Genomic DNA, 24,942 nt, shown 5'->3' with positions numbered 1-24,942 from the left:
AAAAGAATGAATGTTAATATGAAATCACCAGCAAAATTCTTGCTTAACTCCTTGCTCAAATGAATGAAACATTATTTAGAACTCAACACTTCTTTTGCATTATTTTATACAATTTAGAAATAGCTGATACCTGTAATCCACTCTGTAGATGGAATGGAGTTGTTGGAGTACAATGTTGCAAATATGAAAACTGGTTATATGGTGTAGTTGCCCTATCCATAGGAAGAAAATTATTTCTTACAACTGGAGTACTGAAACAGAAAGAAAAAATATAATTATAATCCATGCACAAAATACTGTATTTCCCAACAATCCTATCTGCAAATAATGAACAACCTGGGTTTTTTTTTTCTCTGAACACTAAGACTTGAAGACATAGTTTGTTTTTTTGGACTATTGTGGGTATATGCCATTTTAATATTTTAAGAAGTACGCTTGGCCAACATGAAATAAATTTCCAGAATTACTTTTTCACTTTCAACTTCACATGAATCCCACAGAACTTATTTCAACTCTTGTAGAAATGACTGGTTCACACTATTATAGCAAAACAAAAAGTTGTGATTTGTTGTTAAAGTCTTATTCTACTGTAACAGAGAGAGTCAGAAATCAATGCTTCTTTTTCTTTCCCTACCCTTCCTCATTTTTCTTTGCCCTTTCCCCTTCCCTCTCCCTACTTGCTTTTGTATTTTGTATTCTATAAAACTTTATAACCTAATAAAAACATATTAAAAAAAATATATATTTCAACTCTTCATTCATGTGTCTATTTTCTTATAATGGCTTAAACTGTCCAAAAGCAAATTCAAATAAGCTATAAATAAATTTGAATATTAAAAAACCCAGCCTCAAATGAAATTACCAAGCCACATAATCATGAACCATGTTGTTGCGAGGTGTTCCACCAACAAAAGCTTGAGTCTTTCTCTCTGAAGCAGTCTCTGGTGAAATGGTACGTGAAATTTGCTCTGATGGTGAACATCTTTTAGGAACTGGAAAGGCAGCATGTTCAAGGCTTGAGTTTTTTCCCTGCAAAATGGGGAAGACTTTTATATGACTGGTTCTTAAGAAGAACACAGTATATGTCCACTTCCATTGATTCATAGTTGACAATATAAATTGAACTGGACAGCAGAAATATATATTACTTACTCTCTATAATGAGTACTATGATCTTAACACTATTGGGGAAAAACAAGTCATTGGAAAAATCATAGAATCATAGGGCTAAGGTGTCTAAGGTGAGACTTGAACTCAGAGTCCTCTGTTCTCTAGCACATTTGGAATGTTGACACGTGATGAACACCTTTACAAAATGTGTTGCTGCTATGGTTACCATGATCAATCACAAAACAGCCATTTATCAGAAGGTGGACTGTAATTTTTCTCCCAGGTGCTCTCTGTCATCTTAGTGCCTACCTGAGTATGCCTATGTATAAATGTTAACACTAAAAACTAGTACTTTCCAGATTCCCCTTTACTTTTCTTTTTAATAATAGTAATAATACTTTATCCAAAATGTATGCTGATTGACTCTCAATGACTCTGGGTAGCTCACAATAATCAGAAAAGAAATTAAAATAAACTCAAGATAAATATCAAGTGGAACAAGGAGTCTGGTGGAAACTAAATGAGATAGCAATAGCAATAGCACTTAGATTTATATAACGCTTCACAGTGCTTTACAGCCCTCTCTAAGCGGTTTACAGAGTCATTCTATTGCCCCCAACAATCTAGGTCCTCATTTTACCGACTTCAGAAGGATGAAAGGCTGAGTCAACCTTGAGCCTGGTGAGATTCAAACTGTCAAATTGCAGGCAGCCAGCAGTCACCAGAAGTAACCTGCAGTACTGCACGCTAACTACTGCGCCATGCACATACCTGGGATCATACTAATATGATCCCAGGCACTAGACTGCATACCCTCACTTTGAAGTAATGAGATTTTTCCTGGACTGGAAAAGATGTGGTTAAATGAAAAAGACACAGAACATCACTATATTATAATTCCAGCAATCTCAAAAGCCAGGTAAGCTCAAGATCAATTTTTACATTGACTAAATTAATAATTTGCATTGACAGATTTACCTCTGAGTTTCTTTTATGCTGTGTTTCAAGGTGGGACCATTTATTTTTAGATGCAAGACAATTTAATTTGAACTGCTCCTGCTCCTTTTGGTAACTTCCAAGAGAAAGAAGGGGCTGCTGTTGTCCTTCCAGAGAGGCGGATTCTATTATTCTTGGTTCCTCCTGCAGTATTTCGGTTTCTGAAACAAATAATCTAGTTATTAAAATGAATATGACAGAGATTCCAGTTGAATATCTAAATAAAACAGCCAGTCAAGAAAAGGACAAATCATATAGGAAATAAAAATGTATTTGCCAATTTCTATTGTTTTCTATGGTGGAAACACCTGAAGAGATTTGAAACGGAAAATGGAATGTGTGTGTTCCCTTGAATTTTGCTTCAGCAGAACATAGCCAGTTCAGAATATTTAGATAGAACATTGCAGGTACAGGTCACCCTCAACTTACAACCCAGTTAATGACCATTCGAAGTGACGATAGCTCAGAAAGTGTTTCACAGTCTGTAAAGCACTTCCAGCTGTCATAAAATATTGCGCCACCAACCCTGATGGGCACCTAAGCATGATCAGGGTACTTGGCAACCTGTTTACACTTACGACCGGTTGCTAAGCGCCCCACAATCATGGGATCACCATTTCCAATCTTCTCTGTTGGCTTCCCCAGAAAGTCAATGGGGAAGTTGGCAGGGAAGATTGCAAGCTGCTGCCAACCTGCCGAAGGATTCCACTCTTTCCCCTCCTCTCCGTGCACAGAGGGGCAGAAATCCTTCATCAGGCTGCAGAAATGAAGCTAGGATCTTTGCAATCCCTGCTTCATTTCTCCAGCGCAGCACAGGAATTCCCTCCTGTGGTGGGAAAGGAGAGGATCTCGAAGTTCTGAGTTTCATTTCTGCAGCCCGTTGCAGGGGTTCTCTTCTGTGCACAGAGGGAAACTGCCTGTCCTCCTTACCAATTATGGTTGTAAGTCAAGGGCTACCTGTAGTTTCTGGAGAAATCAATAAGAATCTATATTGCTATAATTTTGATTTGACTCAACCAGTGGTTTCCTCTTTTTCCTCTTTCTATAATTCATAAACAAGATTGTGCTATGTCTATGTCTATGCTCTATTTGAGCAAAGAAATCTATGCATACCAACTTAATTGCCTACAGAAAGCATATCTTAAACCAGACCATTGCTTCCTTTTCAGAATTAAATTTTCAATACAAAATGCAAAATCAAATTTGACACACAATATTCAAGGTATAAATCATAAGCCGTTGCGGTTCCTTGAATTCAAAGGGAAAGAGTTACTTTGGAGCATATGGAGCCAGTTAAGGAACACTTTTCAAACTCCTTAAAGCAGTTGCACCTTTACAAAGGCTGTGCGCTCCACAGATGCATTGAAATCCCACCTTGTTTCTTTTGAACCCAGAGCATTGAACAATGCTAATAAATTATAAAAATAACAACGTTATCATAATTCCACATCCATTAAAACAAACCTCTTTTTTTGACATTAACGGGATCATTTTTCTCCTTTAACGTTAGAGTTGAATTCATAGCAACTTCTGAATTTTCTTCATCTGAGTGTATAAGATTTCTAACTGGCAAAGGCTAAATAAAAGAGGAAGAAAAATAAGGCTCCAGTTAATGGCTGCATGACCACTCACTCCTTTCCCCATTTCCACTTGCCCAAAATCCACAGATGAAAATGTGCAGCACATCAAGGGGGTCTGAACCATGTTAAGCAGATGTACCCTTCAAAGAGAATTTATGGCACAGAGAACAGTTTCCCAATCTCTCCTCTATGCAAGCTACCACTGGCCTACCGAGTTTAAAGACTCTCCTGAACAATGCAAAATGAGACAAAGAGATTCCTGGCAAAAACTCTCCTGAAAAACTTACAGCATCAGAATCCAGTCTCATCTAAATCAAAGGGTCTAATGAGTAGAAATTTCAAGCATGTCATAAATATTCCGTTTAGTGTCACAATATATCACTTGGTTCAGATGTTCTCTTATTTCATCAACTGCTGTGTTGTTAAGGCTGAATATCTAACCTTTACTTTTTGATTGCATTCAAGGGAAAAGAGGGAGGGACGAACGTACAGTTCACCCACATTTGTCTACACCATTTTATTTTGCAAGATATAAATGACTATGTTTTTAAAACAGGGGAAAATTATATACCGCTTTACAGCCCTCTCTAAGCGATTTACAGAGTCAGTATATTGCCCCCAACAACCTGGGTCCTCATTTTACTCACCTCGGAAGGATTGAAGGCTGAGTCATCTTATAACAGGACCTGTTTATGTAACAGGATTATCTTCTTCATTTGAATCCCATCCCAAAATCTGCTTAGGAAAGTTCCTCCCACCTCTATTGGTATGACTCTATTACCAAATTCCTATATTTTTTTTTTCCTATGAGAGCCAGTTTGGTGTGGTTGTTAAGGTATCAGGCTAGAAATCAGGCGAAGGTAAGTTCTAGTCCTGCTTTATGCACAAAGCCAGCTGGGTGATCCTGAGCCAGTCACTTTCTCTCACCCCTAATAAGGAGACAATGGCAAACCACTTCTGAAAAACCTTGTCAATAAAACTGCAGGGACTTGTCTAGGCAGTCTCCAGGAGTCAGACACGATTGAACAGAAGAAAATAAATGATCTATACCACAGGTGTCAAACTCAATGCCCACGGGCCAGATCTGGCCTGCAGGGTGCTTAGATCTGGCCCACAGGCCCACCCTGGAAACAGTGAAGGACTGGCCTGCAGTGTCTGTTAGCGAAAACGGAGCTTGGGCAGGCCGCACACAGTGTGTCCGGGCTCCATTTTCGCTGGCAGAGGGCTGCAGGAAGCCATCGTGGCTTAAAATGGAGCCTCAATGAGTCATGTCAAGCAGGCCACGCCCACCCTGGCCACCCCCTCCCCGGGCCCCCCAAGGTCAAACACAACCCTGATGCAGCCCTCAATGAAATAAGAGTTTGACACCCCTGATCTATACTGTATGCAGAATAGAGATCTCCATTCTGTGGGCCAACTGGTCTGCCCTCAGTCAAGGGTGGCTGAAGCAGAGCACTTTATTTGCAGTGCAAGACACAATTAACAAGTACTCTAGCAAGAACATCTGCAAGAGAGACTTTCCTTCAGTTACCAATCTATTTTCTTTGATTAAGGGAAGAGGCGATTGATATTATCAAGGCCCACATTTGCTAGACATTTTATTTGGAGCACTGCAAATACAGCTCTGCTATTTTCTCTGCAATATTAAATGAATTGTCCCAGTTGGTGCTACACAGGGGAAAAAAATTCTCTGTGTAGGAGCCAACAGCAGGAAACACTTTCCCCATGTTCCTGAGAAAGGACGAGAAAGGACATCAAGAAGCAGATTTTCCCTCCAGGATTAGAACTCTGGTATCTGCCCACCCCCCACCAGGTCTCTTATTTGTATCTGTAACTTCTAGATGCAGTTTCCCATAATTTACTCAATCAAATTCCATTTCTCTTATTCCTCTTCCTACAACTTTATAAACAATAACAACAGACATGAAACAGAGTATTCTATTACCTTCAAATCTCTGGACAGATAAGGACCACTTTGGTTAAGTTTTGATTCAGGCTGTAGTAGCTGGATCAGATTGGTTCCAGATGTTTGCCTAGTTTCCCAGAATATTAAAATTTAGTTACAAGGTTCCAGATATAAGAAGCAACAGTACTCAAAAATTAGCAAGGAGCACAAGCTAATATAACTATTTTTTTTTTTAAAAAAAACAAGATATCAAAACTCAAACACTTTAAAACAGACTTCAATAGAAATTTTCCAAAACCCTGTGGCCTTGGGTTTGTCTTTCTGCCCTTTATCAATCCTACAGTAATTCAAAATTGTCTTTTAGAAGCAAATGAGTTTGAAACATTACTCTGTAAAAGGTAAACAGCTTGTGCCTCATAGCTGTACTTATGGTACACCTAAGCAAATTTTATAAAGCTATTCAGAGGTCTAGAAAGTTACCTGCTCCTTCCCTGTCTACTACATATGGTGAAGAAACAGAAAAAAAAAAGACTCAATTGTTCTGGTATTTTATCTTACTCACCATAAGCATTTAACACCTGATACATTAACCCAAAGAAAACTTAACTGCTTACTTAACATACACATCTATCACACTATTCCCTTTCAGGATAAGTAATGTTATTCAAGCCATAAAAAGCAGCAAGAAATAGTAAGTCAAAAATATTAGAAAGCATGAGAGGAAAAGAAATTAAAAGTAAATCTATTACATCCTTCCTCTTCCATAAACACATATGTAATTAATTTTGCAGTTATCTAAAAATCTATTTTTTTAATTTTTTATTCTGCCTTGCTTCATCTACAACTCATGGTGGTGAACATACTGAACCAATATTCCTTCTTCCTCATTTTCCCCACAATAACCCTGTGGGATGAATTGGGCTAAGAGAAAGTGACTGGCCCAAAATCACCCAGCCGTTTTTTCCTTTCATTCCTTAATTAATTCATGCTCTTTGCACTTCAGTTCAAGACCAAATCTTCCATGCTGTCTGGTCACCACCAGAAATTTGACCACAGATATTTGGCTTCTGCTGCCCATCATTTAGTCGGTCAATCAAGGTTTTTCAAGTAACACTTAGTTAATAAGATAAGGAAGGGGTGTAAATTAAACTATTGGCCTTAAGTTTTCTCCTATTTTGGCTACCAAGCCACAAATGCAACATAGGTTGCTCATGCTATTCTGTACAATGTAGGAACTCTAGTCTGGAGACTACCTTCCAAGTCAACATATTGAGGACTCTGCCCTTTCAACGTCAACTTACACACAGGATACTCTTTCCTGTCAAAATCCCAAAATCCTTCTCTATAGCCAGTTTAATTGTTTCATACCTCTTTGCAACAGTAGGAATTTCCACCTTCAATGGTTCATTTGCATTAGTCTCACTTTCATTTGTTAATTGAAGAGGAACTCTCCCAAACATACATTTCTAAATAATAAAATACAATGGAACTGATCAGATGGAACTCAATAAATAAATATAACAGAAGCATAAAGAATATGTTGTATTTGCGGAATATTTATAGAAACATAAAGCTTTCTACCTGATTAGACTTATTTAATTGTGTTAATGGTTTGCGTCCACCAAAAGCCAATTCAGTCTCTCTCAAGGAATCATTTTTCTCTCTAAAATAAAAACATGAGACATGCAGTTGTATCAAGGCGACTGAAGCTAGAACAAAAAGAATGTTGTATTATTTGTAATATTTTAATCCACTTACCCTGGGAAAAAACTGGGCATACTGGTAGTGATCTCATTAAAATCAGTATTTTTTTTCTTATTCTGCAAGTTCTCAGCTATATTGTGCAAATTAGGTCCTGTAAATATGCAATTTACCAAGATACAAAATTAAAATATTTGAGCCAATCTCTGCTGAATACTGTACATTTAAACAATACAATAAAATTCACAATATTTCAGAATACATGTTTTAATATATTTTATCATAGCACCATGAAGAACTTTAAGTTTACTCATCTTTTTCTAGCAAGTAAGGTATGTTGAATAACATTTTAGGATTTGAATTAATGTCACATCATGATTCATAATTACACTTAGATCACTCTAAATCAATCATTATCCTCATTCTTCTAAAATTCATATTACCTATTAGAGCTATGCAGTGATGGAATTCAAAGGGCAAAACATATTTCAAAGTGCATGTGGACTGGCATACAGCATCTATCAGGAACACCTTAAAGCAATTGCATCTTGGCACATTTATATTCCATGGCTGATGCATGATATCCAAAAAATACGCATTTGGTTTAATGCAGGAATGAAGTGTTATGTGCATGTCCATTTGTACAGAATCTAAAACACATATATAATACATGATAACATCTAGCCAAATAAAAATATCCAGTGCTTGGGAGCAGGCTTTCAATGCTTCCATACTTCTTACTCCTTCCCCTTACTAAAATAATAAAAAAATGATGCAGAAGAATACAGAAAATGAGGAAAATTAAACATATGTATCTATTCATTTATTAAATGTATGTGCTGCCCAATTCCCAGTAACTCTGGACAATTTATAAAATGCTAAAAACAATTTAAAGTTGAAGATTCTGGGTGGTCTTCAAGGGCAGCCCTATGTTGAGAGGTGAGATGTCTAAGGCATGAATAACTGCTAAAAGGATCCCTTGATCTAGCAAAAAGCACAACTGACATACTAGATGAAGCGAAGGTCTTCTTGGCTACAGTTTCTACCTGCTCATCAAGCAGGAGCTGAGAGTCCAGTGAGAACCCCAAATTGTACATCAAATTTGGTAAAATGGTAGAAATGGTAGCTCCAGGCATTGGAACATAACCTCGACAGCATCACTTGGCCAGCCCTGGAGTTGAAAGATATAATTGGTGTTGATACTGATATCTGGGATCGCATACTCAGTGGTGGACTCTTCAGGGAAAAAAAATACCGGGAACAACTTACTGAGATTACATACAACTTTCTCTGTCAACATTCCCATTGACTTTGTGGGAAGCCAGCAGGGAAAGTCACAACTGGCAATCATGTGATGTGGCTTGCTGTGATATCATAATTGCGATCCAGACACCCAAACAGCCGGTTTGTGATCATGTGACCATGGGGATGTTGCAATAGTCAGAACGTTGAAGACTGGTTGTATGTCCATTTTTTCCCACTGCTGTCCTAACTTCACTGAACGAATAAACATAAGCTAAGGACCACCTGTATAGATTTTTCTAAAGTAAAATTCCCCCTATCTATAATTGATAGGTTTGTGCATACTAAACATCCAATTTAATTAGAGCTAACCAAGTCACAAGCATTGTAGGCAATAAAATGAAAGCTGGAATTGTCAGAGTGCGCACAGTGGGACTATTTTGGGACAACCCAGGAGCAAATAGAGTAAACAGAGATTTGTCTTTCAAATAGTGGTTTATCTACAAGGAATATATACATACACGTATTCAGCAAAGTCAGGCAATCAATCATCAACTATAGCATGGAAGCACATACGGAGAGAGAGATATGCCCCAACAGGGCCTCTCTTATAATACAGACTCTTAAAGTGGTATCAGTCAAATAACCCTGCTGACTCATTACTACCATTGCATCATTATTACAGTATTACAGCATTACAGTAGCTGGTCATCTATTAAATCATCATTACCCTGAGAGGAATTATGATTGATACATTTGAATGAATAAATTAAAATTGTGAGCTATTTTTTTCAAAAATAAAATAGTTATTTTCTAAATAGCTATAGTATATATTAGTGTTTAATTTCCCAGTAAAGTGAACTCCAAACTTTTAAGTTTATATGAAAATTCTAAAGTCTACAGGAGTAGCTTAGAACAGAGTGAGGTCACTTACCCAAGTTATACTTTTAATTAAAAATGATCAACAGTTTATGGCTCACCTGACAAATTTTCTTTTTCTTCAACAGAAAGTAGTTGTGTTTTTTGTAAGTTTAAGTTTCGTAGAGCAATTTCTAACATTTCTGCTGGAACTGCTCTTGATTCTACACCTTTTTCGAGCAGCTGTTTCGCTTTCTTGATATTTCCTAGTAAAAGATAACAGTCCTTTTATTTTTCCAAGAAAAAAGAATTGCATATTTTTGAAAATAATAAAGAAAATAATGTCCTGTGTTGAGTTCCTATTGTGCGATTATATGGATATACCAATGCAACTTTCTTCGCAACATCATCAAATCATCTTCCAAAGTGCCCTTTGATGTCCCAATCTATCCTAAAGGAACAGAATTCCCTAGAAATCTTCATCTAATCAGAACCAATCCCATCTGGCTCCCAAGTACAAAGTATTTAACAAAGAACAACTACTTGCTGCAATTATTTTCAAAAGGATTATTTCTCAAAGCGTTCTGCTGAATTATTTTTCCTTTACAGCACATCTAGCTTTTCTTTTTGTTTCTTGTGAAACATTTCAAAAGTATCACAGAGAACCTTTTATACAGAATTAATATAATAGCTTTTATCAAAAGAAATAATCTATAATTAGGCAAATAAATTAAATTTACTTGAGACATAATTAGGCAAATAAATTAAATTTACTTGAGACAGTTTTCAATGTCACACAGGTAGTTAAAACAAATCAATGGTCAATGCATTTTCTCTATTTAAAATTTGACATTATCAAGCTAAGGGAAAACAATGTAAGATGTAGACGTCTTTTATTATTTATTATATACTGAGATAAGCAAACATAGTCCTTGCTTAATGTTCAGTTCAGTTATCTTTCTAAGCTATAATGGTGTTAATGAAGGAACTTATGACTGGTTCTTTAAATTCCAGCCATTGTAGCCCCCCTGCGGTCAACGGACCAAAATTCTGGATTACCCGCATTTATAATAATCCTCTTTTGGCTGCCCATCTACTTGCTGCCTTTAGCTGCTCCCAGTCTGGCCTTGCCTGCCACTATCATGCCACCTCACTGTTTTCCACCATTGTACAGACTGGGGGCGTTCTTTTTGTGCCAGTGCAGGTAGGGCCTTCCTCTTACACACCGGCTGAGGCTTCTCTTTCACTTTGGCTAGGGGTTTCTTTTGCGGATGGAGGATAAGGTCAGCATCCAAGAGGTCTTCCCAGCACTGGCACAAAAGAATGGGGCATAAAAAAAGTCAATCAGTACAGTGGTGGCATGCAATGTTGTGGGTACTGTAGGAAAGGTTGACCAGCAGGGAGAATCAGCGGAAAGGGTTAGGTGGATGGGGGAAGATGAAGTGGAGGCAGCCCCTTATCTTCTTCCAAGAATGGATTGGATGCAGTTGAGTCCTCACCTAACAACCATGTGAGATTCACTCAACAACAGCCACTGGGATTGCCAGAACTGCTGTCGCTAAACAGAGTAGTCACATGACATTCTGTGTAATGACTGCATCACTTAGCAACAGAGTTGCTGGTCCCATCTTCAATAATTAAGTGAGGATTACCTGTATTTCCTTTATTTAAGATTTAAAATATATATATATATATCAGTATTTTTCTAAGATCTTAATGTAGTTGTTTTGAAAGTTTAATATTAAATTATTTAAATATGAGTGCCAGTTTGGCAAATGGTTAAGGGCCGAGATAAAAATTTGAAGGCTTGAGTTCTAGTCCTCCCTCCCTTAAACATGAAAGTCAATGCAGTGATTTTGGGCCAGTTATTCTCTTAGTCCAACCTGCCTAATTGGGTTGCTCTGGTGGAGAAAATAGGAGATGGGAGGATTATGTATACCATTTTGAATTATATAAAATAAAGATGGGATATACATCCTATAATGAAATAAATACAATTTAAAGAATTATATTAAATACATTACTAAATATTTTATATAACAATCACTATTACATAGAAATGCCACCTTAGTTTATTTCTATTCGCTATTTCAGTTTACAGCTACCCAAGCACTGCACAGCAAAAATATCTTTACACTGCAATTAAAATAGTTTACTTTTGACCAGTTGAACTTTCAGTGCATTGGAGAAGTAGTGAAGTGAAAAAATACAGAGTTAGAACAGGACAATATGATGTTCAAATTACAGTAAAGAAATGATGTATTCTAATTTTGTCTTTTTTGGTGTAAAATTTGTTGGACACTACCTTTAAAAAGAAAAGAACCATTTAATCATTCTGTAATCAATGTGTTCTCCTACCTAACCAAATAATTGTATCCTTAGAAGAAAAAACATTGACTGTAACTGCACAGTTGAATCTCTCTACATGGCTAAGATAGGCTAAATAGCAGCAAATCTACATTTAACTATAAACCTGTTTCTACAAACCTTGTGAGAGTTCAAATTGTGCAAAAGCTACATGGACAAAAGCAAATTTCTTGCAGTTCAGCCTAGCAAGATGGAATTGATCACGTGCGTCTTCTGGTTCTTCAATACTGCAGATAAAAAAAAACCCAATACAACATGGATTAATTCAGAGAGAAAAATGTTACATAGGGTTTTAAACAATAAATAAAACCCTTACAGGATTGCAGAAGCTGTAACATTTACACAAAACTATCTTCTTCATACTATAAAAGTATACCCTTCAGATCAAACTTAATTTTGGGTGTCATCGGACACATCCATCTGGGTTTCTTGGAAACAGTACAGAACTGTTTCACTATTACTTTTTCTCTGGAATTTTTTCACCTTTACATTCTTGCCTATATCCCTAGCATGGTGGTCTCTAACAGAAGTATCATATCCAGTTCTGCTTAGTCAAAGCCAGAAAATGTTATTTAAAGTAGCAACTGTGGCTCAATAGAATATATTCCACAACAATTCCACATGACCAACCAAATCCAAGCATGAGCTACCATGGATTTCTAGTACCGTAGTGTTCAGGAAGCTGCCACAAAATGGATACTCTATCCTAATGTGGAAAACAAAAGGAGCTGAAAATGTGTAAGGAATTGAGAAACAGGTAGCAAAAACAACAAAATGATCAATAAGAATTGCTAATGTCAAATCTTTAAAATTTGACACTGGGTATTGTCAAGACTACCTCTTCCAATAACAACCTATTGAATGCCTGCTTCCTGTGATAACCTACTAAGTCTTTTCTACTTCCATGAAGGGAAGGAGGGAAGGCCAGGAAGTAGATTTTTTTTCCTTTTGAAAAGAACCCTGTCGAATAATCTCCCTCCATGAAATCAGACTTTTGGGCAATTAAATGAGAAAGGAGTGAAGGATATGAACTTTTGTAATTCCTGCCTCCTCAGACTTTTGGAGACTTTCTGAGAGCTTCAATAAATGTAATGCTGGGGATCACCCTATCAGTTTTGCTTACTAGAATTTTCAAAAGCATTTGAATTAGTGGTTAAGGGATAGAAGGTACAGATCTTCTAAGAATTTGTATATACAGTACATAACACAAAAATACAAATACACTGTCAGAAATTAATGAAAGTGATTAAATTGAGTCACTTAAGAACCTGTTTTAGTTTTTAAACAGCTTTTAATTATCATGATTTAAAGGTAAACAGTGAATTGGCCAAATATGCAAATGACACCATCTCTTTGGAGTTGGCGAAAATTAATGTGATTCTGAAGAGCTTCAGAAGGATCATTTTGAACAGGGTGAATGATCAGTCAAAAAGCAAATGCAATCAGGTTATGTAAAGATTAAACAATAGAAATTATGGCAGAATAACTACATAATTTTACACATGCAAAAGTTGAATGACAAATGCCTCCAATGTTATAAATTGTCCACAGATGGCAGTACTGGTGTGGCAGAATATCTGTCATGTTCTTTAGCATGGCTCTGTCACTTCATTGGATGGGAAGAATAGGCTTGTGTTGCTATTGTTTGGAAGTAGAAGCCTGCAGTAAGTACCCTTTCCTGTGCTTTAAGTAATAGGTTGAATTTTTGTGAGTATTCTAGGTTGTTGGTCCCAAACAATGTGAAGGTGGTGAACCAAGAAGAGCTGTGTAATCACATACAAAGTGGAGGTTGGTGACAGCAACAGACAAGTGTCATATCAGGAAGGTTGATAAACTGATTGAAGACAATCAGCGATTCGCTCATAGGGAAATTGCTTGGCTTTTCATAAGAATGTATGTCAGACATTACTGATGTGTTTCTATATTAGAAGGTTTGTGGAAGATGGATTTTACAGTATAGAAGTATTTTAATTTTTGGTTTTATTGTACACACACACACACACGAGTCAATTTGGGTTAGATGGGAAGCCATATAAATTTGACAAATAAAAATAAAAAACAGTTGTAAAATCAATTACCGTGATGATAGCCACGTATGTGGATGGCTTTAAAAGAAAACTGGATCAATTCATGAAAGACAAGCCTATCAAGGTCTATTAGTCTTGATGGCTTAATGTCATTTCCAGTCTGAGGGAAAGATGCCTCTAAACACCAGTTGTAGATGAACAATGGAAACGTAAGATTGTCTCCATCTCCTCAAGACTACCTCAGAGGCTGGATGTGTAAAATAAAATGTTGAGTTAAGATGGGCCTGATATAACAGGACTAGTTTATGTTCTAGATGGGGTCTGTGTAAAGTCAAAGTCTTTAATCCAGAAATGCAAGGGCAAAAGCAACAAAAAGGAAGCAATTAAAATTGAAATTTTAGGATTGTTTTTCTTTTTTATGACTTTAACAAAACATAGTTAAAATAAGCATGGTTTTGTGTACAACGCTATCAAAGTGAGTCCATTTGAATTTTTTTCCCAGATTGCAAATACTTACGCTTTCAGTTCCGCAAATCTAACCAGAATATGAGCATAGTTTTCATTCTGGCTATATTTTTCTGCTGACAGTGCTGCAACTGCTTGGCTGTAACGACCAATCAATCTATTTAGTAAGCTTGTGTCAGTCTGAAAAGTGCCCCTTTTCTCCATTTTGAGTAAGAAACTCAACCAATCCTCAGGATTATTAGCAGTCATCATAATCTGATTAACAGTTCCAGAATTATCTAAAACACACAAACAAACAGTGTCTTTAAGGCACTGTTAAAAAGAAACAAATCCATCTTCAAAATTAATATAGGAAATTATTCCTCACAAAATAGTAATCAAGTCTACAAACAGATGTGCGTATGTGTGTCTGACTAGATACAACAATCCCCATTATAACATCCAGGTTATTATTTTAATTTGTAATGCAATAATTGTGAAGAGGGACTGGTGGCTTGTGTGCATTACATAACAGCATCAAATACTGCAAGACACTTAAATATTTTCGTTTAATGCTTTTTGAATGGAATTATTTCTTATTAAATACAAAGATGCATTACACCTAGAAATGTAGACGTTTGGTAATCAAACGACAAACATTTAGTTAAAAGAAACTCAAAATATCAAGTGACCACCGGAAGTTCTTTGCTTGTGTGTGTGTGTGTGTGTGTGTGTGTGTGTGTGTGTGTATGTGTGTGAGCACGCGCGCGCGCATGTGTGTGTGTTCATGTATGCACAATAATACAGAGAGAATGAGTAGGCAACATATTTCAAAATAGGCCATTCCAACTGAGGTCATTATCTGACAAATAAACAAATGTTCCTTATATTGGCTATTAAAAAATAAGTATTACTTATATCTTTAAGATTACTTAAATCTTTAAGAGTTGAGAAACAAAATTAAACAAGTGTCAATATAAAAACATATACCCTGTTTTCCCGAAAATAAGACATCCTCTGATAATAAGCCGAATAGGGCTTTTGAGCGCATGCGCTAAAATAAGCCTCCCCCCTGAAAATAACCCCCCCCAAAATATTTAAATGCAGAGCTGGAAATCAGGTTAGATGGCAAGAGGAGCCCCATCTTGCTCCATGTGACCCAAAATAATAAGACCTCTCGGAAATAAGGCCAAGTGCTTATTTCGGGGTTCAAAAAAATATAAGACAGGGTCTTATTTTCAGGGAAACACAGGTAGCTACCTTAGAAAAATGTTGCAGGGAAAATAGAAAGTAGTAGTTATAGAAGAGAAACTACATTTATTCTTTTCTGTCAGAAGAAATTTAATACATGTCCACTGAACATAATTTGTTAAAAAAATTAAAGAAAACAGACATTTTTTGTGGAGAAGGAATTCTTCTATTCAGTTGATCATTAAATGTGACATACCTGTTGTATCAGTTGAAACTTTAGTAAAGTTAAATTCATCTGTAACATTATCTTCATTTTTACATTTGTTTTTTAGGTCTCTAACTCTACTCATAATAGATGCAACAAACAGACCTTTTTCACTCAAATCGTCTTCCTGCATCTCTAGAAAATGGAAAGTCATATTAAATATAGAGCTTTCTAAATATCTGAATGTTTAACTTTAGCGTTCAAAAGAAACTGGGATAACTTTATAACCCAGTATTTTACAGGAATAATTAATTGCAAAAACATTGTAATGCTATACATTTCAATAAAATATAATAATTTAGATCTATCAAATTTTGCTTTATTCAGCACATATACTAAGAATTCAGTTAAATGCAATTTAAATCATATTAATTTGTACATTAAAAAATAAGTAACTTGGTAGGAAACATTTGCATTTGCCTAGCTTAGTTTTTAATGCAATATTTTCTGTGTTCCCACAAAGCTAGCCAAGCAACTTTTCTGAGAATGTGGCATAATCATGTGTAGCATACACATTCAGGTTTTCTGGCAACGGAGCACATTAACGAAGTTGCAAAAGCAACCAGTTGAAGCAGTATAAAGCCACCTCACAGAATTGCCACATTTGCCTCTCCCCAGTGCATCCTCAGTCGGAGTTTAAATTAAAAGTATACAATTTAGGATGTGAGATAAAAAATTATGTCATTTTTAAAAAATCTACTACTAAATGTATCAGTGATGTTTTGCTAGGAAAAAAACATTCAAATCTTCCTTTATTTCTACTTCTTTGTAATACTTCTGTGAACCACATTAATGGAAATGGAAATAATTCTGCTCTCAAAAATCAATTGTTTCTAGTGCCCCTTTTCCTTTTTATAGAGGTATAGCTATTTGCTCTGAAGGGAGAGGAGAGGGGCTCTGTTTAATAGACAGCTCAAACTTTCATCCTTTTAAATGAAGTCCATTTATCTCTGAGCACATGTTTTTCACTGATCCTGCTGGACCTGAAGGTATGTAAGTGGGAGAAGAGTCTGTTGCAATAATCTAAACCTCATTAAAGTGTATTAAAGACTCCTAAATACTACCTGTTTCTTGACCTTGTCTACTTTGAAGAGCTGACAAAGGTGGTCACTTGTTCTTTAGTCATTCTTGCTTAACCATCTTTTCTAGACTGTTTGGCGATTTACTTTCACTTGGGAAACCTGATTTTCTCCAACTTCTTACAGTCTGAAGTCAGATAGTAGACATTATCTATAAATTGGGAATGACTGACTCTTCTGTTTAATCTGTGGTTGAGATTTGTTTTCCTTCATTAATTGCTAAAGCTCTTTCTTGTTCAACCTCTTTTCTGTTTTTTTCATTCACTCAAAAAATTCTCTTCACTGCTAGTACACTTTCCCTACTTCTTGGGGAAAAAATAAAGCACACATCTTAATAGTCATTTGTACATCTCAATATTTTTCCTGGTTTTTTTTCCTAAAAATCTTGACTCTTTTTCCTTTTTGAAAATATTGAATAATGAAGACCAGTTTCTGTTAATTTATCAGAATATATAGTAGATACACAATATGATTCCCCTTGCATAAAATTAATTCATATGCAGAACCAGCCACTGTTACATTCTTAATACACACAAACTTATTCAATTTTCTGATAACAGAGGATTGATGTCTTTGCTTCCACACAGTGTAGAATCATAAAACTAAGAACTATAGTAACTAAAATACCAGACTTGATCAAAACAGGAAAAAATATCATTGCATGAAGAATTTAAAAAGAAATGTTGAAGCTAATGTTTTGTTATGAATTGCTTTAGTTTGAAATTTATCTAGTGTTGGATAAAATGGATTTTTATTTTGTGGATCCTTTTATGCATACATAAAATTCCTCAGTAGGCCCTTCCATAATGTCGACAGTTCTTAAGAAGCTGGGGCAGAAAATATAAGTGAATGAGGAAAATGGTACCAGGCTGCCAAAAAAAATATTAATAAAGCAGTAAGATTGAATTATTATAAGAAAGACTGACTTACAGTTATATGGATTTTGTTATGGTTCAGATATTTTTGTATACTGTGGAAATCATTATTTTATTTTTATTTATTTAAATTTAAATTTATATACCGCCCTTCTCCCGAAGGACTCAGGGCGGTGAACAGCCAAAGGTAAAAAACATAGAATACAAAAATTTTAAAGCAATTTAAAATATATTAAACAATTTGGCCCAACAATTAAAATACCTCATTTAAAATTAAAATTAAAATTAAACAATTAGAGAAGTTAAGCCAGCCCGGCTTGTTGAAATAAAAAAGTCTTGAGGGCCCGGCAGAAAGTACGTAAATCCGGAATCATCAATATCTCCGGGGGGAGCTCATTCCAGAGAGCAGGTGCTCCCACAGAGAAAGCTCTCCCCCTGGGGGCTGCCAGTCGACATTGTTTGACCAACGGCACCCCGAGGAGCCCCTCTCTGTGGGAGTGTACTGGCCTGTGGGAGGCTCTCAGTGGCAGAAGGCGGTCTCGTAGATATCCAGGTCCTAAGCCATGGAGCGTTCTAAAGATGGTCACCAATACCTTGAATCAAACCTAGAGGACCATCGGAAGCTAGTGCAGCTCGCGCAAGAGAGGCGTTACATGGGAGCGCCATAACGCTCCCATAATTAGGGTACATTATGTACTTAGCTCTTAATCTTGAATCAGATGAGTACTAATTTATGTTATTTATTGTAATCTGACTGTAAGAACCAGGACTGCAGTGATGGTTTCAAATACATCCATAAAAGTCTTACAAGAAATCAGATCTATTCACCTTCCCATCTACAAAAGTGAAATGCAACCCACAGTATGCATTGGGATAGATGCTTGACAATCACCTTTGGTTTTGTAGATTCAAAGTTTATCAAGCTCTATTGATCATTAGCTTGGTGGCTTATCACCAGGGAAATCCATAGTTTAAAGGAAAAGATAGGATATATTTTTAGATTATATCTTTCAAGTATCAACAATACTTTATCATTACCCAATGCTCTGCTATTTAGCCAATTAACTCTTTTGTTTAATATAATTTTAAAGTGACTTGAAGCTTAGCATAGTGGCTAAGAAAACACTTCTCTGTTACTCATACTGGGCAATGACAATAAGCATAACATAATCCTATAAACAACTCCACCACTGTAAATTGAAATGAAAATAATTTGGAAAGCAAATGTCAACAGTAATCTCACATTCATTTTCTAACATATGCACATGAAGACACAAAATCTTTTAGTCTATCTTAAATAATCCTTTAAAATTAAGCAAGATTGTTACTTTAGAATCTTGCTCTCAACAAAGCATTCCCACACACTCACGACAAGAATTAAGAAACACAGTTTTATACCAACACCAGACCTAATGCCCCAAATCTCACTCATGTGGAGGCGAGAGGAAGCATAATTTGCATTTACACCACCACAGTGTTAGGCAACTTTTCCCATTGGCAATACAAGATTTTGCTCAGTTTCTTTCTTTGATTGAACTGATTTTTTTTCAACAAACAAATCACTCCCTTGCCTTAACTGATCCTAGCATCTTGAACAAATATGGACTTGCAAGAGTTTGGAAACAAGCAAATGCTTTTTTGATCTCAATTGGCACACTTCCTGATGACACACTGTAGTGTTCTTTCTAGAGAGGTAGATACATTTAGAATGCTGCAACAAATACATAAATGAGGTCGTATATATATTGTGGCAAAAACCTGCATGGACGAAAACCGATTTTAATAGGTAGATCAAATATTTTTCTCAGTTGGCACACATGTAGGAATGCAGAAGGGGAGAACAGACTGCAGAATAGGCTGTAAAATAAAAGGTGTAAGGACTATGACATATCATCTACTTTTATTACAAGACTTATTTCCATAAACCACCAACACCTTTCTTTCATTGCAACTATCAAATTTAGATTTTAAATGTTTCTATCACTAACTCAAGTGCAATACTGACATCAATCTAACATGATTTGTAATGGTCCCAGCTATGCAAAATCTGAGGATAACCGTAGAAACCATTATTAAATCTATGCCCTTATTTTCACCCAGTAAGAATGTTCTTAGATCACTCAATTGAATACGCTAATGAAGTATATCCAAATCAAACATTTAATCAATAAGAGCCTTATAGATATGCTATAGATATGCTCTATAGATAAAACAGCTGTTTCTCTTACCAAAGAGCCAGCATGATGCAGGACTTAAAGCAGGGTGGGAACTTATAGCCCCTTTATGACTTGTGAACTTTAACTCCCAGAATTCCCGAGCGAGACAGGAATTTGTCTTAAAGTGTTGGGCAGGCAATGGAAAGACCCAGGATTACCAAAGTTTACTTGATGACTCTGAGTCTATCATTCTCTTAGCACAAACCAACTCACAGGTTTGTTTTTGTGGATATAAATTGGAGGAATGCTACACTGACGAGCTTTTAAAGAAAAAAAAAACAGGATATGAATCTAATAAATTCCATTAAGAAACATTGGAATTAATTAAATTAACCCATAAAGGAAATTTGCTGTATGTGTGTAGAAGTGAATGTTTCTCAATATATACTAGAAGTCTTGATTTTGGATCTCTGTGCATTATTTAAAATATTCAAATTAAATTGCCATTGTTTTGGCCTTAGTATACAAACCTTAAATATATTGTCCTCTAACAATCACCAATGTCATTTTCTCTAGGAATAAATCTCTATACACTGATACCACACTCAAAGATGCACTATAAACCATTATGAAATAGTGATGATAGCAATACTGTGAACCTAATAAAGCCAATTTTCTCACCCATTATTATTTCAGTTTTCTTCAAAACCTGTAATAATTATAACAGATGTTTATTACTGTAATAACAGCCTATGAATGATTCAACTTAAATAATACTTTACATCTTCTCTCAGTACCTTATCTTTTACCTAAGATGAATCAACCACTTACAGTATTCATCAACTGACTCCATGGGAAAAAGGCTTTGAGAAATGTTCACCTCTACAACTACTTGAAATAGAATCATACCAAAAAAAACCAATCACTTTCTCCCTGCTGTTTATCTAACTGATGCATATGATGATATCATACCACATATCAATATATGTCCCTCAATGTTCTCAGAACATGTCACCCAATTCTCAGGGGTTGGTTGAGAAGCACTTCTATCATTTTTAAAGTAACCAGGACCAATCAAAGCTTCCTAGGAAGAACAGAACAATATAGTGAATTTTCTTGGACTTGCAGTTCTTAATATTACCTGTGATATGTTTTCTGACAGACACCTAATTCACTAGAAAGAAGAATTGCAAAAAATTCCAATTTAATTCTTTTCTTCAATGCAAATATTCTATAGAATATAGATCTTCATCTAACTATACTCTACAGCCTGTCCTCATTATATATATCTCCATTTGTTTTAATTTCTTCAAATATCAGCTGTTCCCATTGCTAAGAATCAAAGTACACAAGTCACTGTATTATGAACCAATTATAGTTTTTAAACTTTCTTTAAAAGCAACCCAATATATAGGTAGTCCTAAAATTTCAACCATTCGTTTAGAGAATGTTCAAAGTTGCAATGGTACTGAAAAAATGACTTATGACCATTTTTCACATGACTGTTGCAGCATCCCCTTGGTCACATGGTCAAAATCTGGATGCTCAGCAACTGACACATATTTATGATCACCTTTTGCGACCTTCCGATAAGCAAAATGAATGGGGAACACAGATTCGCTTACCAACCATGTTACTAATTTAACAACCTTAGTGATTCACTTAACAATTGTGGCAAGAAAGGTTATAAAATGGAACAAAACTCACTTAACAACTGTCTCACTTAGTAATGGAAATTTTGGGCTCAATTGTGGTCATAATTCGAGGACTCCCTGTAAAATGTGCTGTAATGGTGCAATTAGGTGGTGATGCAAATTTGATTACAACTAAGTCCCCCTGCAGTAGGTAAATATACAATAGGCATACCAGCTGAACTAAGCAAAGGTCCCTCTAGCCATTATTTCCACCTACACGATTTTGACAGGAGAGAGAAAAAGCTGCATAGAGGGTAACAAAACAACAACACAAAAAACAGCTAAGACTGGCCCTGGCCCTGGTTTAGGTCTGCTGTTAATACTGCAAGAGACTGCTCCTGCCTAAATCATCATGGCTTTAAAAAGCCTTAGATAAAGCTCAGTTGCTGGACTTCTCCATGGGAAGTCTGTGAACATTAGGCTTTGATAATGCTAGAAAGCAACGAATCTGGGATACAGATTTCCAAATAAGCCTAAGTAAGGTATCATACACTACCCTTCCAGCCAGATATTTATTATCCATTCCAATTTTAAAGTTTCATAAGGCCTTCACTTTAGCCAGGTTGGATACTATATCCTTAGCAGTCCTTGGACGTTTTAAATATCTTTGGTTTTTTTTTATATATATATATATATATATATATATATATATATATATATATATATATATATATATATATATATATACTATATATCTTTGGTTATTTCCATATAGTGGTGGTTCAACAGAAACTCTAGGTCATATGCTCTTATACTGTTCCCTATATTCTAGTCAGACTCTTATATATCCTGTCTTGAAGAAATTTCCAGGTTGGGAGTGCAATTTCTATTTAATTCTACTACTTTCAGACAAGGACTCAAAAATAATCTCTCAAATTGCACAGTTCTGTGCTACCGTTTGTATGATACACCATACCACTACTTAAGATTGAAATCTTTTATACTATTTTATTTGGATTTATTTTAGTAGATCAAGTTCTTAATTTTTGTTAGACTCCATATGCTTATTTTCTTTTATACACATGCATATATACATAGAAGGATGTAATACTTCTTTTATTCAATATCTTGTTTCTATCTGGCATCAGAGCTATAATAAATCTGAAATTTGATTGACTGCTCCTATCCAAATTCTAATAACTGAGGTAGATAAGTCATGAATAAAATGACTTTTCCTTCAGAAACTTTTAATTGCACAATGTTTCTGATATAAATATAATTATTTGTTAAACCTTTATGTTGCCCATCTCGTACAAAACGAGCCTGTTCTGACTGGCAACATCTGGAATATTTATCCTGAGTGGCAGAATGAAAAAAATAGAAAATGCAAACACACATCTATTAGGCAACCTAAATGGATACCATTTTTTTTCCTCCAGCAAGTGATTTGGACAAGGCAAAAATTACCTTCCTAGGCCAAACTGGAAGCGCTTGCTTCTTTCCTTTCCAAGGGTTCAGCTGCAGGCATCAGTGATGTGTCAGCTCCTGACTGGATCACTGTTCGGACATTTGCTCCCAACTCTGCCCAGAGGGATGGTAGCCCAGTCCAGTTTTTCAGCACTGCTGTTGGGGGGAAGCAAGAATCAACCCCTGATTGAAAGTGGGTCAAAGGGTTGAGTAAAAGCAGTCCCCTGAGGGGCTGTACAGTAATCCTTTCCTTTTGAGAAGCAGATTTGAATTTGGCTGCTTTCCCGCTTGTTTCCAGTTGAAAGATCTCGTTTTTGGAAAATAAGAGGTTTCTATCATTGTTTTGCCTAATATCTAGTACAGGGGTGGGCAAATGTGGCCCTTTTACAACCTGTGGACTTCAACTCCCAGAATTCCTGAGACAGCCACCCCTGACCGAATACATAGATTTAAATTTGGTTCCCAAGAGTGTGTTCCTTTTTATAAAAAAAAAAATCTAGCCCCAATTAAATCCTTGGGTTTTGTTCAGGGCTATAGTAGCAGTCATACATGTTGGTAAAAGGGGGTGAGAGTTGCAGCACCCCAAAGTTGAGAACTTATCATGGGAAAACATCTGTACGCTCAAAGCCACCCTAACCCTACAGAAAGCCACGGGATATTTCAGAAGCACCTTCCCTCCCCCCCCCAAAAAAAAATAATACTGGACGTCTGAGAGCGGCACTTCATATATGCCTCGTTCTGGTTTCCCCCGAACCCTTTGAAACACGTTCTTGGCCTTGCCTGGGTCAACCAAACACACACACACCCCACTTTTTTTTTTCTTTTTTTTTTTTGCTTTTACGGCGAGGATTTGGAAATCAGGCTCTTGCTCCGATCAAATGGCGAGTAGGGAGGCTCGGCTTTCCTTCAAAACCAAAACCCGGGAGGAAATGAAACGAATATACCGAGGAAGGCAGCGACTCAAAGAGGGGAACGGGTGGGTGGGAAAGAAGCAGCATAACGGCCCGCGAAAAAGCTCCCCCTCCGCCCCCCCCTAACTGGGAAAGCCTGGAGGGAAAGGCCTCTCCTCTAACGGAGCAAAACTCCACCGAGGCCCGAAGGGAAGAGCGCCGTTACGGAGCAACTCACCGCGTTCGTGTTATTAACACTCTTCGTGGAGGGATGACGGTGGGGGGGAGGGGTGGGAGTGGAGGTGGAGGTGCGGCCTTCCCACCGTTTGAATCTCGTCACCAAGGAACAGCTTGTCAGGCGATTGGCTAACTGCACGGAGGAAGCTGACGCCGTTTCGGATTGGATCGGCGAGCGGCCCCGGGACGCTTCTGATTGGATCGTCGTTTGATTGGCAAGCAGCCCGGGCCATTTCTTGACGGGGAAAAAAAAAAAAGGGGGTGGAGGATGGACGGCCGGTTCCGATTGCTTGAAAAGACACGTTTTAAGCCGGGCGAATCGGTCTCCCGCGAAGCTTCGGCCGCGCGGAGAGGATAAACTGACGGCTCAACCTATTCTTAACCGCTTGGAGGCCTCGGTCAGTTCATCGCAGGCTGCGGTCGCCTCAAGGTTCTTCGATCGTGCCGTTCAGAAACAACAGAGTTGGAAGGGACATTGTAGGTCAGGGGTCTCCAACCTTGGCAACTTTAAGACTTGTGGACTTCAACTCCCAGAATTCCTCAGCCAGCTAAGCTACTCTAAACTAAGCTAAGGTGGCTGAGGAATTCTGGGAGTTGAAGTCCACAAGTCTTGAAAGTGGCTAAGGTTGAATACCCATGTTGTAGGTTATCTACACACACACCCACACCCACACACACCCAAGCAGGAGACCCTACACCATTTCTGACAAATGGCAGTCAGTCTCTTCTTGAAAGCCTTGAGTGATGAAGCTCCCACAACTGCTGAAGGCAACTTCTGTTCCATTGGTTGATTGTTCTCACTGTCAGAAAATTTCTCCTTATTTCTAGGTTGAATCTCTCCTTGATCAGTTTCCATCCATTGTTCCTTGTTTGGCCTTCAGGTGCTTTGGAAAATAGCTTGACCCCTTCCTCTCTGT

General features: G+C 36.9%; 1 protein-coding gene across 3 annotated transcripts in view; it reads right to left on the bottom strand.

Moving 5' to 3' along the window:
* TTK (TTK protein kinase) overlaps nt 1-24,534 on the bottom strand; it is a 38,600-nt gene extending 14,066 nt beyond the window's left edge. Inside the window, exons 1-14 of one of the 3 annotated variants that reach the window (XM_060689150.2) lie at nt 24,027-24,534; nt 22,899-23,054; nt 15,679-15,822; nt 14,305-14,530; nt 11,881-11,987; nt 9,516-9,659; nt 7,351-7,447; nt 7,174-7,255; nt 6,961-7,058; nt 5,632-5,719; nt 3,571-3,682; nt 2,089-2,267; nt 863-1,029; nt 131-251 (exon numbers count right to left, since the gene is read on the bottom strand). In XM_060689150.2, the coding sequence (XP_060545133.2) occupies nt 131-251; nt 863-1,029; nt 2,089-2,267; nt 3,571-3,682; nt 5,632-5,719; nt 6,961-7,058; nt 7,174-7,255; nt 7,351-7,447; nt 9,516-9,659; nt 11,881-11,987; nt 14,305-14,530; nt 15,679-15,820 (1,563 nt within the window). In that variant the 5' untranslated portion in view covers nt 15,821-15,822; nt 22,899-23,054; nt 24,027-24,534. Of the gene's footprint in view, nt 1-130; nt 252-862; nt 1,030-2,088; nt 2,268-3,570; nt 3,683-5,631; nt 5,720-6,960; nt 7,059-7,173; nt 7,256-7,350; nt 7,448-9,515; nt 9,660-11,880; nt 11,988-14,304; nt 14,531-15,678; nt 15,823-19,399; nt 19,419-22,898; nt 23,055-24,026 lie in introns of those variants that run through there. The other 2 variants (XM_060689152.2, XM_034431852.3) reach the window with 2 other exon arrangements.
* Between the last annotated feature and the right edge of the window lie 408 nt (nt 24,535-24,942).

Source organism: Pantherophis guttatus, chromosome 1 (assembly GCF_059756535.1).
Source record: "Pantherophis guttatus breed Tessera chromosome 1, ASM5975653v1, whole genome shotgun sequence".
Taxonomy (NCBI): Eukaryota; Metazoa; Chordata; class Lepidosauria; order Squamata; family Colubridae; genus Pantherophis; species Pantherophis guttatus.
The sequence above is the reverse complement of the archived record's forward strand: the minus strand, read 5'-3'. Positions and strand labels throughout refer to the sequence as shown.